Source organism: Poecilia formosa, unplaced genomic scaffold (assembly GCF_000485575.1).
Source record: "Poecilia formosa unplaced genomic scaffold, Poecilia_formosa-5.1.2 Scaffold3, whole genome shotgun sequence".
NCBI lineage: Eukaryota > Metazoa > Chordata > Actinopteri > Cyprinodontiformes > Poeciliidae > Poecilia > Poecilia formosa.
In genome coordinates, this window is record NW_006799942.1 from 3,093,398 (window position 1) to 3,107,398 (window position 14,001).

General features: G+C 40.6%; 2 protein-coding genes across 2 annotated transcripts; one reads left to right on the top strand and one right to left on the bottom strand.

The window, feature by feature from the left end:
• The first annotated feature begins 249 nt into the window (after positions 1 to 249).
• LOC103140107 (regulatory factor X-associated protein) lies at positions 250 to 3,135 on the top strand. Its single transcript, XM_007555075.2, has 3 exons — positions 250 to 915; positions 1,047 to 1,157; positions 2,354 to 3,135. Exons 1-3 carry the CDS (start codon positions 484 to 486, stop codon positions 2,456 to 2,458), a joined length of 648 nt encoding a protein of 215 aa, XP_007555137.1. The 5' UTR covers positions 250 to 483; the 3' UTR covers positions 2,459 to 3,135.
• Positions 3,136 to 3,155: 20 nt separating this feature from the next.
• On the bottom strand, positions 3,156 to 11,535 carry LOC103140118 (mothers against decapentaplegic homolog 9). Its single transcript, XM_007555086.2, has 8 exons — positions 11,394 to 11,535; positions 7,844 to 8,405; positions 6,074 to 6,289; positions 5,684 to 5,941; positions 5,479 to 5,589; positions 5,167 to 5,388; positions 3,983 to 4,239; positions 3,156 to 3,729 (listed from the first exon to the last, which is right to left on the bottom strand). The coding sequence occupies exons 2-8, from the start codon at positions 8,037 to 8,039 to the stop codon at positions 3,586 to 3,588; spliced, it is 1,404 nt and encodes a 467-aa protein (XP_007555148.1). The 5' UTR covers positions 8,040 to 8,405; positions 11,394 to 11,535; the 3' UTR covers positions 3,156 to 3,585.
• Between the last annotated feature and the right edge of the window lie 2,466 nt (positions 11,536 to 14,001).

Genomic DNA, 14,001 nt, shown 5'->3' on the forward strand with positions numbered 1-14,001 from the left:
ATTACCATCACACAGATTTGCTCTGACTGAATCTTTTCAATAAACATGATGTAAGTCACCTTAATATTTGTCCAAGTCTGTTTTCCAAGCATTTTTGCCAAGCCGTAGAAGACTAAGAAGTACATTCATTTGAGGAGATGACGTGAAAGTGGAAATTAAAGAGAGGTAGAACAAGTATTAAATACTTTTTCGTATTGTTTAGAGAATTAGAATAGCCAACACTCTTATATGTAGCTCTCGTTTGAGCCAAAAGGCGTCGCTGTTGTCAGACACAAACACAATGCCAGAGAAGAAGAATATCATTGAGGAAGTGTAGCTTTCGGCTATGTGCAATTATGTACACTTGTTTTACGAATTTAATGCATGTTTTATGACAAAAATATGTACTATTAACTTGTAGCTGCGCGTTTCGTATGTGAATACGTATCAAAGTGAGGCTGTTGTAGAGAACCGGCGATTAGCATTGCGTTCACTGCCATAACTATGAGCAACAAGGACAGTTCTTCATCCGCTGCAAATAAAGACAAGGACTCCACTCTTCTGCTCACTAAAGACGGCCAGCGGTATTTCGTAAGTAAAAGCGGAGCTGTGGACAGCAGAAACGTGACAACGCCGCATGAATCGGAGAACAACGTGTCCTCTTTCAGCGTGGACGATCCGGACGAAGAGAGCGACGTGCTGGATGCGTCTGATCCCAGAGAAGGCGCAGCCAGCCCGGAGGAGCTCAATGAAGAGGAGACCTCGGAGGGCGACAACGCCCCCAAACAGTGCACCTACGAGGGCTGCACGGAGACCACCACACAGGTGGCCAAGCAGAGGAAGCCGTGGATGTGCAAAAAACATCGCAACAAGATGTATAAGGATAAATATAAGAAGAAGAAGAGCGACCAGGCTATGTCCAGCGGGAAGCTTGATGTAAGGAAAACAGTTTTTAAACCTACAGGGTCGTTGTAAAAATTGCAAATCATTTAATGGTATTGCGGGTGTTTTTCTCTGCTTTCTACACTCCAATGTAACATAACTGCTCTTTTTGTGGGGATGACCAGGAAAACTCTGAGGAGCGTCCAGTGTCTGTGAACAAACAGCGCCTGGGAGCCATGGGGGACCGTCCAGCCAGACCCTCCCTTATAGAGCAAGTCCTCAACCAGAAAAGACTGGTGAGTCGTTGACCTGATTCTGCTCCCATGTCCTGAAGCATACTGTAGTCTTCTCTAAACTTGCAGAATACTTTCTGGAATATACAGGTTACTCTTCCAGAACAAATACCTACTTAAAGCTTGCTCATCTTTATTTTTTACCATAAACTCTGAGAAAGTAAATTGCAGAGATCACTTTTCAGGATTTGAAAGATGAGTCTTTTTCTTTTTCTTTTGGAACTTTCAGGTGACCATTCAGGAATTTAGAGGTTACTTTTCTGAATGCTACAGGCATTCAGAAAATGCCTGTAGCATTCAGCATTGGTTTTTACTTTTCTGAAACTTTCCTGGAACGTTCCAGAATTTAGATGTTTCTTTCAAGAACTTAAACTAAAAACATCTGCTATTAATTACTACTGTGCGCTTTGCTGTGACATTGTTATTGTCATGCATGTTGTCACTGAGGTTTCTCAGTTCTGTTTCATTTTCTCTCTTTCTGCAGGTGTAGAAGCACACTATTAGTGTTTCTCACTATCACTCTTTTTTTCTTTTATTCTCTTCTCTCTGTTTTTAACTTTTTACACCATCTCTCTCCCTTTATTTTTATCTCTTTCTTGTTTATCTTTGTGTACATTACATTTGAAAGGCACTCAAAGAAATTTCTAATAAAGGTTTTTTTATAATTATAATCTCGCGTTATAGCAAAAGCCTTGTGCCGCACTTGTGAAAGTAAATTTAGTTTTCTCCTTGGACCCCAGACAACAGTTCTAATTGCCACTTTGCCACACTGGACACACAAGAAAAAACAAACAAACAAAAAAAAACTTTGGGGTTATTTCCCAGAACTTGAAGTTTAAATTTTTAAAACTTTGAGGTTGCATTGCATCTTGGGACTTAAATGTTATTTCCAGGAAGTCAGAGGTTACTTTCTTTAAATCTAGATGTTGCTTTCCTGAAATGTCAGGTAAATTGTCTGGAATTTGATAAATGGACTGAATTTATATATTTTCTAGTTGTATTGACTAAATAAAGCACTTTGCACTTAACCCACAGTCACATATTAATATTCACAAACACACACATTCATACACTAGTATGCAGAATGGTAGGCCATATGTGGCAGACCCCTTATCTACTGTATTGATGCACAGTTTTTTTTTCCTCTTTTTTTTCCATATTTGCATCACCAGGCTAACACAAATGTCTCTGTGTTCCAGTCTCTGCTCAGGAGTCCAGAGGTGATCCGGTTCCTGCAGCAGCAGCAGCAGCTCCTGGCTGCACAAAGCCGCAGCCAATCACAGCAGCACTTCCAGGGTTGTTGACAGTGACTAGTGTGTATTTGATAGTATTTATGATACATCACAAGGGTTGTGAAAAAAAAAAATACAAATAAGTAATTTATGCATAATTAGGTGAAGCTGCTCAAAGTCTGACTTTGAACTGGACAGAAAATCATTTTTAATGTGTAAGCAAAACGTTTTCTCCATTTGCTTTATGTTTTAGTTTAAAGTTAGTTGGTTTTACTGTCCTTCGTAATGCAGTTTTAATCAGGACATTTAATTGTAACTGTCTAATGTTTTTAAGACATTGCATCCCTGTGCTGTTATATTTATATTGTCTTCCAATTGCTTATTTATCTTGTGTGTTCTTGTTCGTTCTTACTGTTTTTGTGGTATTTATGTGTTGTGTTATTGTGAACATCAACCTGATGTAATTCACCTGAAATGTTCAAAAACAATTGTAGCATTGCTTTAAAAAAAGTGCTGCACTTATGCAGTTCAGTGTTTTTCCTTGTGACAATCAGTGGTCATAATTTTCACCCAACAGAGTGTCACAGTTTATTTTTAAAATAACATTTTGTATGTTCTTTTCATCTTAAAGCTTAGCGTAAGTAAAATTTTATCTAGATCTAAATAAGTTAACACAAGCCAAATGTGTGATGTGAAAATTATGACGTCTATGTCTGCTGAGCCTATAAAAATAAAAACATTAATACTCCGACACTGACTACAGAATGAATTTACAGTACGGTTTGAGCTTTATTCTTAATAAGGGTGCTAAGGCTTCAAAAAAAAATCCAAATGTTGGAAAAACGCATGATAAAGAAAAATGTTTAATTGGAGATGTAAAAAAAAAACCCAGTACATTCAGTCAAACGTTGGTCAAAACATGGAAATACACCACAATTCACTACAACATAAGAGTACCTCCAAGTAGATCCCATTTAGTTTTTGTACAGCTAAAGTGTCTGAACCCAGAAATGTTTCATTATGCTGAAATTACATTGTCTTTACATCATGTTAAATGCAAAAAACAGCTCTAGAGTACATCCTTATGACTCCTACAGTAGTCATATTGAGATGCGATGAGATAAGCCCACGGACAGAACATATGACTACCTGTGTGAAGACAGTGACCACACACTCAAAAGTGTGTGTTTGCGTTTATGTTATGATACAGAAGAGATGGGGTTGTGCGGGGATCCCATCTGCGTAAGCACCTTGTCCAGCCACTGCAGGGGTCCATGCAGGTGCACTTCTATCCAGCAGGGGGTGCTGGTCACATCTTGACGGTGGTATTCGGCACCCCAACCCTGAGGAATGGAAGTGGCCATAAATCTCAGCTGGTGGGATGGTGGTGTGGGTGCTAACAGGAGGGAGTCTTACCCCACCTTGTATGTGGCAGGATCTGACATGTCTGGCAGCGGCTACAAGGTCTAAACATTTCACTGCTCAATAAATTACAACCAACAACGTACAGTGCAAGCACTAACTTTCCATTCAGCTTTCAGGAAGAATTACTGGGCCTGTTGCTGCAGTTGTGTAATGAAAAATGAACGCTGGTACCTTGACGAAGCTCATGCGGATGGTGCACATCTTGGTGAGCTCGTAGACGACCTCGAAGCCGTGGTTGACAGACTGGGCGAGAAGCTGAGCGAACAGCTGGTTGTTGAAGATCTTGAGGCTGCAGCCGCTGGGGATCTTGCACACGGTGGTGGTGTGGAAGCCATGCTGGAAATTACAGTTGCGGCTCTGCACGAAGATGCTGCTGTCACTCAGACACTCTGCATAAACCTCCCCTCCTACGTAGTACAGATGTAAACCTGAGAAAAAAAAAAAGGGAAGGAAGGAGGTGTGTTACAGTCAAGCTTGAGAAAGTCCAGTATAAATAAACCACTAGAAAACTACGAGATTAATAATGTTTATGTATTCTGACAAAAACATTATCATCACCAGGGAAACAGTAATAGGAGAAATGGTTATTCCAATAAATTTGGCCAATTAGTCTTCGATTCATATTTTCATGCATGAATTTAATGGACTGCGACAAATATTTATTCATACTAATGCATTTTCATTGTTTTTTTTTTAAAGCTGGTTTTTCAGTGTTCAGACAAATCAGATCAAGATTTTGTTTTTCCTGAACACTAATCAGGGTTGCAGTTTTCTAGAAGTTCATCAACTTCTAGAAAACTGCAAAAATACTAAAACACAGAGTTCCTTCCAGTCAAAAATACAGTAACACTGAATAATTACCGCTTGTTAAAAGTTGAGGTGGTTTTAGAAAAAGGGAGCAAAATCCCTTCACGTCATCACTCTATATTTGTTTAACAGATATACATCTCCAATAATGAATTAAATCCAGGTGGCCAATATACTTCTGATCATAAAGTTAACTTCCAACAGGTTATGTTCAACCTCAGTTTGAAAATCAAAATTTGTGAAAAGATCCCTTTAAAATATTTGAACTTGTGTGTGTTCATTTTTACACATTACTTATCTTTTATTTATTTATTTTTGCATTACCTTGTAAATGCTCAAATACAATTAGATTTTTTTTAAAGACTATATTTGTTCTATCAGACTAAAGAGGGCTGAATACAATTTACTGCATTACTTGCTGTATAATTTCCCTTCCATTCTACTACACTGCTTTATGTTGGTCTGTCACATAACATCCCATTAAAATTAACTGAAGTATGTGGCCTTAATGTAACTAAAACGGCTGTAAATCAGCTGGGGGTGCTCACCTTTGCCTATGTGCCTGCGAGTGTGCTCGATGGTGGAGTTGCGGTTGACGTTGGAAAGCAGACCGAGACAGAATCGGTTCTTGTTATTGGACGGATCTGTAAAGCCGTCAACCAAGACGCTGCGGGACGAGGCGTGGAACGTCTCCCCCACCCGGTTGTTGAGCTCGTAGTAAGCTATGGAGCACCAGTACTCAGGTTCTTCGTAACAAACAGGCCTCATATCTAAAGACAGGGTTTAGTGTCTTTAGTGGACTTTTTAAAAAAAAAATAAATTGTGTAGATTTTTCAGAATGGAGGAAAAAGATAAGTTACCTCTGTGTGGAGCAGAGAATGTGAGTTTTGGGGTTTCTGTGGAATTGCTTGGCTTCATATCTTCTTGAGTATTTGTCTCCATCATGCTGTATGGAGGGGGAGGAGTCTCAGCTAGATCAACACAAACATCAGAAGGAGAAAAATAATCAATGCAAATTGATCAAGGTCAGAATCTTTAACAGCTGGGATTTTTTTTGGTTCCTACCTGTGATGTGATACGGACTGCCAGGTTCTGCAGAGCTGCTGGGGGAGTTGGGGTAACTCTGTGAGGTGGGCGACTGGGCGAGGGAGGAAGTTGGAGAGGAGGAGAAGGAGGAGACAGGAAGCGGCGGGAAGGAGTCCGGGTAGGTGGCATTCTGTGGCATCAGTGGCTCGTTGTTCAGGGAGGCATTCCTGAACTTGGCCAGTAAACTGTGCTGAGGGTTGAATTCACTGTGGCGTGGGACCAGAACTGGTGGAAGCACTGATGACACAAGAGAGAGAGAGATGATAAAGCACCCAAAGAAGACAACACAAACTCAAAATCCACCAATAATCACAAAAAGTTTATAAATCCTGTCTTTCACCAAAAACTCTGGCAGATCCTTTCCTGTACCTGGAGTCTCCACACGCCTGTAGTGGTAGGGGTTGACGCAGATGTCCTTCTGTTTGGAGCCAAAGGGGAACTCGCAGCATTCGAGGGGTTTCAGCTCATGGTGGGACTGCAGGTCAGGCCAGCGCCACACCCTGCAGTAGATGACATGGGGAAGACCCTTCCTGTGGGACACCTGCAGTCTCCCATCCAGCGACCGAGGAATTGTCACACACTTACCTGAAGGTCAGAATAAAAACGGAAATACATGTAAATATCTGACTAAATGCAGAGTAAAACGGAATCATTAGAGCTCAGCGATCGGGAACCATATTACTGTTGTAGTTAGAAAAGACGGAGCTGCTTCATAGAGACTGATATATCAATCAGCCGGGATTTTGAACTTTTATTTTCAGAGTTGTGACTTTTGGTGAGATTTTTGGTCATTTATAAAAGTTAGACCTCGTAAGAAAGTCTAAATTATTACAACTTCTGACTTCTAAAGTTCTTAGAAACTCTTCAATGTGTCTTTCAGTGGTGAAAAACTAGAAAACAAAAGTCAAATTCACATTATTTCATTGTGTTTTTTTCCCCATTCTTTTCAATATTATTAACTTCTCCGCTTTAGTTCCTTCCACCTTGTACATATATTCATATCCCAATTTCATACCTACTTCATCAAAACTTACATCCATTCCATACCCACAAACAAATTATTACCCTTCTATGTACCAAGACAAATAAGACTTTATTTATCTTGGTGGTTAAGTACCGTAGTTAAATGAATTATCTACATGAACATAAAAATGCTCAAATTGTATATGTATATCATTAGTTACACATCATTTTTTGTTCACCTTGTGTTACTCTTGTATTTCCACTGATTGTGGATCTAAATCAGTTGTCTGTTATGAAACGTGATAAATTATTGTCCCTAATGAAACAAACTGTGAACTAGAAATGAGTTGGACATTTATAAACATAATTCCCTATAACTGATTATACAGAGGAACCTTCAGAAATTTCTAGCAGGATTGGGACCACTAGTAATTTCTTGGTATCACTTTATTAAGAAAACAAAAAAAAATGACATAAGAATAAATAAATACTACATATAAATGAATAAATGTAAGCATGTGCTCTCCTATCATAAGCTGTTTTATAAATAACATGATACCAAGAAGACCATCTGACAGGGGTTGACCAGCAATTTTAAAGGAGTGTTTGTCTCCCCTGGTGGCTGGTTGTCACTCGTTGGTAATCACAGTTGCTACCAAACCAATGAAAGACTGATAACAAACTGACTGATGCAACACTAGTACCAAAAACAGCCTGGCACAAGGCTCTCACAAAAAGAAATACAATTCTGTATGTATATTATTCTGCAGAAGGTCACGTACAGAGAAAGGCTAATGAAATACAGAGAAAAGTCCTGAACTGGGATTTTAACTGCCTCAGTAGGCAGTGCATTATGTGCTAGTATATCATTACATCAAGTTTGTAATATTATATACTTTGAACATGTGTGTTTACTAATGCAACAAGAGTTAATGGATTACAATAACATAAAATGAAACTATTCTGGCAAATATTCCAAGCTGAACTTGGGCAGCGCTCTTTTGATTTGATGTTTTTACAGGTAGGAGCATCGTGACACCATGTATAAAAGTAAGAAGGTCTCATTTTCCGGAGCTCATCTCGGGATTGTCTTGTGACTCCATTTACCAGTTATGAATGCTGCTTTAGGCAGTACCATAGGCTAAACTCTTCTGTGTTTATCAATGTGCTACTCACTGGGCTGCCCAGGGCAGCTGAGGGCTCGCTCCAGTTCCTCCATTGCTCCCTTTTTCTTCTTCAGTTTCTTCACCAGAGAATCCACGGCCTTTTCTGCCCACTTCTCCTCCTCGTCTCCTTGTTTCCAGCCGAGCAGACGCTTAACTGCAGGGCTGGTGAAGGAGAACAAGGACGTAATCGACGAAGAAGAGTTCATTTTGATATGGACAAATAGCTGGCAGGACGGGCTGAGATGAGGTCCAGTTAGCGGCGCAATCGTTCCCTTGAGGCGAAGGGGTGAAGAGGCAAATAACTTACAGCCAGGACACAAGACAAAAAAACAAAAAAAAAACGGAGGATGAAAGAGATATTGTGATGAGTAAACAGAGACGTTTCTTTTATTATTTTGCTGTAGCTTCCAAGCAGCTCCGGGGGAAGAAGCTGGACGTCAGCCAGCACAGTGTAAACCGTAAATCCCTTCTCTCTGTTGGCACAGATGGGATCCGGCAACTTCGGATTCTGAACCTCCTGCAGGGATAGTTTTTCTTCACGCAGCCAGACGTCCAGCTCAGGTTTCAATCATCTAGCGAGAGAGAGGAGAGACCGAGTTAAGGAACAGTTTTGCTAATTCAGATGAATGGAAGCACCGTTTGTACATTTTGAGGCCAAAGAGACATATTTGTCAAGTAGAAGAGAAGTGATTCATACTTCGAAAAAAACGTGATGCACATTTATACGCAGAACATCTGAGTGGACACTGTAGAACCACCTGTCGCTGCCTTGCAGCTGCAGGTATTTTTAGGTATGCTTCGCCTAGAGACAAGAATTTATTCCTCATTCTTCTTTGAAAAACATCTCTAGATCAGGGGGATTTGACAGAACGTTATGTAAACATCCGTTTCCAAGTCTTGCCACAAATTCTCAATTGGATTTAGGTCTGGTCTTTGACTGGACCTCTGCAGCACATGGATGAACTTTAATCTAAGCCACTTCTGACTGCAAGTTTAAAATTTGTTGTCCAAGTGGAAAGTGAATCTTCTGACTTGACTTTTATAACCTTGAGTAGTTTTTCCCTTCAGACAAATAGACCCAGTGTTTGACTCTATCCAACTTTGACTAGTTTTCCTGGAAGCAGATGAAAAGCATCCACTCTTTATGATGCTGTCATCACCATTATTGATAGAGAGGGGTGTGCACAGGACCTAATTCAAACCTCGGACTCAGCTCTACTGTCTGTGTGTAAATTTCGTCGTGTGAACCTGCCTGCTATTTTCCGCTACGCTTCTCCTCGGATGTTTGCATGCAGCTCAGGTTTTTGTGACAGCACAGACTGCACGCATCGACGGTGACCATGACGCTACCATTTGTAACTCCAAGCACAAAGAATTTGTTGTTTTTCTCATTTGGATAATTTATATTTTAGGAAGAGCAAAATAAAACTAATATGATTTCCTGGAGAGAAATCCCCCATTTCATTATTTTCAACATCTGAGTAGGGAGGTTACAAGTTAGGATGAAGCGAGCAAATCAACTGAGCCAAAAGTAGTATGAATATGGTTCAAGTACCTCGTATTCCTTAATGGAGAAGGCCATAACTTCCCCCTCCCAAGCGTTATGTTTTTCATCTAGGCCAAAAAGTTCAGTTTTGGTTTCTCTGATCAGAGCACCGTCTACCACAAGTTTGCTGCGTCTGCTTTTAAAGCTTGTTCCTTTCTTCTTATGTCTTTTAACTCTGGCTTTTGTCTTGACACTCCACTGCAAATGCCAGATTTGCACAGCTAACAGTTATCGTCAGTTTATCCCACCTGAGCTGTGAATCTCTGCAGCTCTTCCAGAATTATCATAAGCATCATGGCTGCTTCTCTGATCAATGCTCTCCTTTTCTGGCCTTTTAATTGAGCTGGATAGGTATGTCTTTAACACTTTGTAGTTGTGCAACACTCTTTTGGAGGTTGGATTGAACAATTATCAGAGATTAGCAAAGCTTTAGATACTGATTTATTTGGAGGTAGCAGAGTAACAGGGGCTGGATGCTAATAGATGCCACACTTTCCAGACTTTTACTTAATTGTAAAAAGAGAAAAATTAACCACAAATCACTTTCCCTTCACTTCACTAGTATGGGAAAGGTTAAAAAGGTCTGTACGGGCATTGTAGGTGGATTTCCATAATAAGGAGGCTCAATCAGCAGGGCTACACAGAGCATGCCTGTATCACAGTGGTCTCCCACATGCTACACTATATTTTTCTCAGAAGGGGAACATTAAATGCTTAACAAAACTGTCTCAGCTAGAGAAAGCCAAGATGGCCAGGCTCATTTCTAGATCCACCAACAATGAGGAATGTCCTTTCTGGCCTCTGTTTCTATGATCATGCCACTGACGCCCAGGAGCCTTACTGTCTGGCCAGAACACATCACAGAACAGGAGGGGGAGAGCGAGACAGGGAGGGAGACAGAAACACAGTCCCTGTGTTTGTATCCTTCTGTCCGCCTAAATAGCCACTGAGTATTACACAAATGCCCACAGCGAGGTGCGGATGTACGAAAAGAGACACTTTGATGCCCAGCCTCTAAAATATTTACACTGGAATTATCTGAGACTGAACCAGAAGATTATAACTTGCCTGCTTGTTTTTTTTTCCTCATTGTGTGGTTCAGGCTCTCAGCATTTTCACTTCATTCTTGCAATGCTGATTACAGCTTTGTTGCACATTGTGCATATTGTGGGGGTTTTGTGCATTGGATGCAACTTTAGAAAAAAAAAAAAAAAGACCGGAAATATAGAAGATGATTTGGACCTTCATTTTAATGGTGCCTATGGCATAATGTGTTTTTAAAAAGCTAAAGAACAGATCCACATTTGAGCAGATCTCAACAAAAAGACAGCGTATCTACATATCTGCATACTTGTACTTGTTGGTTGAAATGTGACCAGTTCTGTGGCCCCTGAATGGCAGACAAGCAGACAGCTGAGGAGGGATTTTTTTTTTCTTACAATGACAGCAAAGCTGCATCAGTCCGTCTCTGCTGCTGCCGCTGCTTTATGGAGCCTGGCGTCACTCAGTCTGCAGCCTCAGATAGGCTAATTACCTAATGCTTTATCACCAGTGCACCCCTTCCCAAAAAAGTAAACACGCCAGCTTCCTTTAACTATCGCTGCATCCAGTCTCTGTGCCGCTGCAGAATCCGGTTTCTGCCCTAACCTCTGCACACACACCTTTACTCTGCGCAGGAGAATGTGACATAAAAAAAACACATAAAGTCGCCATTATTTCAGGTTTTATATATAATGTTTAACAACATGTCGTCACTACATGAACGCTTTTAGAAATCAAAACATTTTAATCCAAAATAATCTAAAATTTACTTCTTAAATTTTAATTACGTTGTATAGTAAGAGAAAGTCATTTTAATAGCAACCAGGATAAAAGTTGTCAGAGTAAACATCTTACGCAACTCCAAAGACAATAACAATCTTTGCGCTTTGTATTGGATGCAAATTCATAACAAACGTCAAAATGACAAAAACACTCTTAACCCTCTCAAACAGTGTGTTGTTTCATTTCTCACCTGTGTTGTCATAGCAAGTGCACCGCTGACTGCTAAGCGTGTGTGGAGGTTTCCGCGTCTGCAGCGGGTCAGGTCGGTGTGCTGAGGTTGTGAAGGTGTGTTTCTGTCTGCAAGTGTGTGTGCATGTGTGTGCGGAGTGGGTTGTGTCTAGGAGCGTGTGTTTACGTTGAAAAATAAAGAAAGTAGTAAAACAGAAGTGCATCCAGTTAGTTCTATTTCAAAATAAAAGTGTCAGAGAGAAACTCGGGTTGGTGGACGTAGCCTGGAAATGAAGAATCTTTTGTGGAGTACATAGCAGTTTTTTTTTTTTTCGTTTAAGAAGATTGATGTTGAAATCTTATCCTAAAACACTTACAAAAAGTGTCCATCTGCACTGACTCTATGAGATGGAGGGCCAAATTTGCACCATTTTCAAACTGCAGTCAGGGACCTCAAATGTCTCCTGACATTTTGCACAATCTTGCTCTTGATGACTTCATGAACATACTTTTGTTTTATAACCTAATGCTTATATTAATTATATTATTAATGATAAGAATGGATAAATGTTTTTTTTTTCTTTTTATTCAAGTACATCTGAAATGTTTATCAAAGAGAAATGCTTAAATGTACAAGAACACATGAGCCCTAATCAATATTTAACTTGAGGATACATATTCACTGAACGTTTTGTTTGTTTGTTTTTGTTTCTAGCTCACTAAACGATGCTCAAAGCTGAAAAAGTGACTAAGATACTCCAGTAATTTTATTATGAAATACCGATGACAGTGTCTTCCGGTGCTACGCGACCACGTTTTCTCGTTTTGACGCAGGTTTCGTGGAGCTGAGAGACTCCGCTCCTCCAGCAGCCACAGCCGAGCGCCACACAGCCTCGGCGGCGTCAGCCTGGCTGGAACCGCAGCGCCTGTGTGCTGGATCCCTCCGCCTCCCCCCACCGTCCTGGAACTTTCCCAGGATTTCAGATTCGGTGCGCGCGCCCGTGCATCCGTGCCACCTGAGCCACGCACAGCGCGCACGAATCCCCATTCATCACGTTACACCTCATGGAGAACTACAATCACACCTGTTCTCTTTCAGGCTATTTTAGCAAGTTTCCCAGGACAGCCAGCGATAGTTTGTCTTATTTAAAAGCTATTTATAGTGTACTTCTAACATTAGTTATCTGACCTCTTATAACTACAATACATTTGTGGTTATTTCTACAGAAATGAGTGGAAATGTTCATTTCTTCATTTCTGAAATTATAGCATCGTGGAAAAATTTGCTTATTAGACTCTCGCTTAGCATTAACTTATAATAATAACGCAGACAAACAAAACACTGCACCTGTGGTGTGAAAGAATGATAAAACTGGGACTCATTCTCTGCGGTCCTGCTACATAAATTCCTCCACGCTGTGAAATGTGAGTTTTCCGTTGCCGAATCGAGATTTGCATGATCACGCATCGTTGGAAGTAACGTAGAGGTCTTTTTCCATTGCGGATGGATACGATCCTTTTATTGGGAGTGCCGTGACCGGTCCAGTTAATGACGCAGACTCGGCTGGCGACAGTGAGTCTACAAGTTTGACATTTTCACAGTTTACAGCAACTGCTGCGGGACGTAACGGTACTGCCAGCACCAAGTGAAACCTCTCAGGAGACCCTTTCAGAAAAAACATGCTTTAATCCCCCCTCCACCAACCGTCAGGTAAATCATCCAATAACCGTATCAGCGGCGGGCCGCAGAGACCTGAGTAAAAACCGGTGTTTCCAAAGTCTCAACACAGGGAAGCAGAGGCGTCCCACAGCCAAAATGTGCTTTTTTTTTCTTTCACAAAAGAGCTGATTCCGGAGACAGGAAGCAAGAACTGTGCAGATGATGATGATTCACCGCCTCTGTGTCTTGTCTGGCTGTAAGAGCGCAGACAGGGAGAACACAAACAGGATGCGCTCCCTGGGGCCCCGGGAGGCCCCAGAGACATGCGCATCGACGGGACTCTAGAGCTCAGGAAGAAAACAGCACTATTAAGGTTCATTTTAGGGAAAAAAAAAAAAAAAAATGAAGCTACCCTCTCTGGACTTTTTTTTTTTTCGCAAAATGTCAACCTGTGCATGATGTAAACCAACAAAAGGGAGAAGTGTAGTATATTCATCTAGAATTCAAAGGTTCCTTTTTGTGTTTAATTAGATAAATAAAAATACTCAGACACCTTTATAGCTAAAACATAGAACCTAATTAGATATTTAGTAAAATTAACATTTGAATCAGTCAGATTAGATAAAGGTTGCTCCAGGGTTACAGGTGCACAGTGCATGCCAATCTAAACAGAAAAGGGTACATTTCAATTTAGTTAAATAAAGAACCAGACCAGGGGTAACTTCTTTGAAGAGTAAAAAAAACCCAAACAAACAAACAAACAAAAAAAACAACATAAAGGTAAAAGTTGAAAAAACAGCATATAATGCAAAATTGGAATGAATGAGGACATATCAGCAATGAGAAGTGGTCATGTCCTCCAGCAGCCTTAGCCATAGCAACGCAATGTCAGGATCACCTAAGCTGCTCTAACTATAGGCTTTATCAAAAACAGAACATTTTGAGCCTTGTCTTAGAGGTAGAAGTCTGC

Bases quoted from the DNA above. Each gene is read 5' to 3' on its own strand.
- LOC103140107 (XM_007555075.2), top strand. From the start codon at position 484: ATGAGCAACAAGGACAGTTCTTCATCCGCTGCAAATAAAGACAAGGAC. The intron at 916-1,046 runs GTAAGGAAAACA...GGGGATGACCAG, and splicing joins TGTCCAGCGGGAAGCTTGAT to GAAAACTCTGAGGAGCGTCC. The intron at 1,158-2,353 runs GTGAGTCGTTGA...TCTGTGTTCCAG, and splicing joins TCCTCAACCAGAAAAGACTG to TCTCTGCTCAGGAGTCCAGA.
- LOC103140118 (XM_007555086.2), bottom strand. From the start codon at position 8,039: ATGAACTCTTCTTCGTCGATTACGTCCTTGTTCTCCTTCACCAGCCCT. The intron at 5,590-5,683 runs GTAGGAACCAAA...GTGTTGATCTAG, and splicing joins CAGTCCGTATCACATCACAG to CTGAGACTCCTCCCCCTCCA. The intron at 3,730-3,982 runs GTACCAGCGTTC...TCCATTCCTCAG, and splicing joins TCCGCATGAGCTTCGTCAAG to GGTTGGGGTGCCGAATACCA.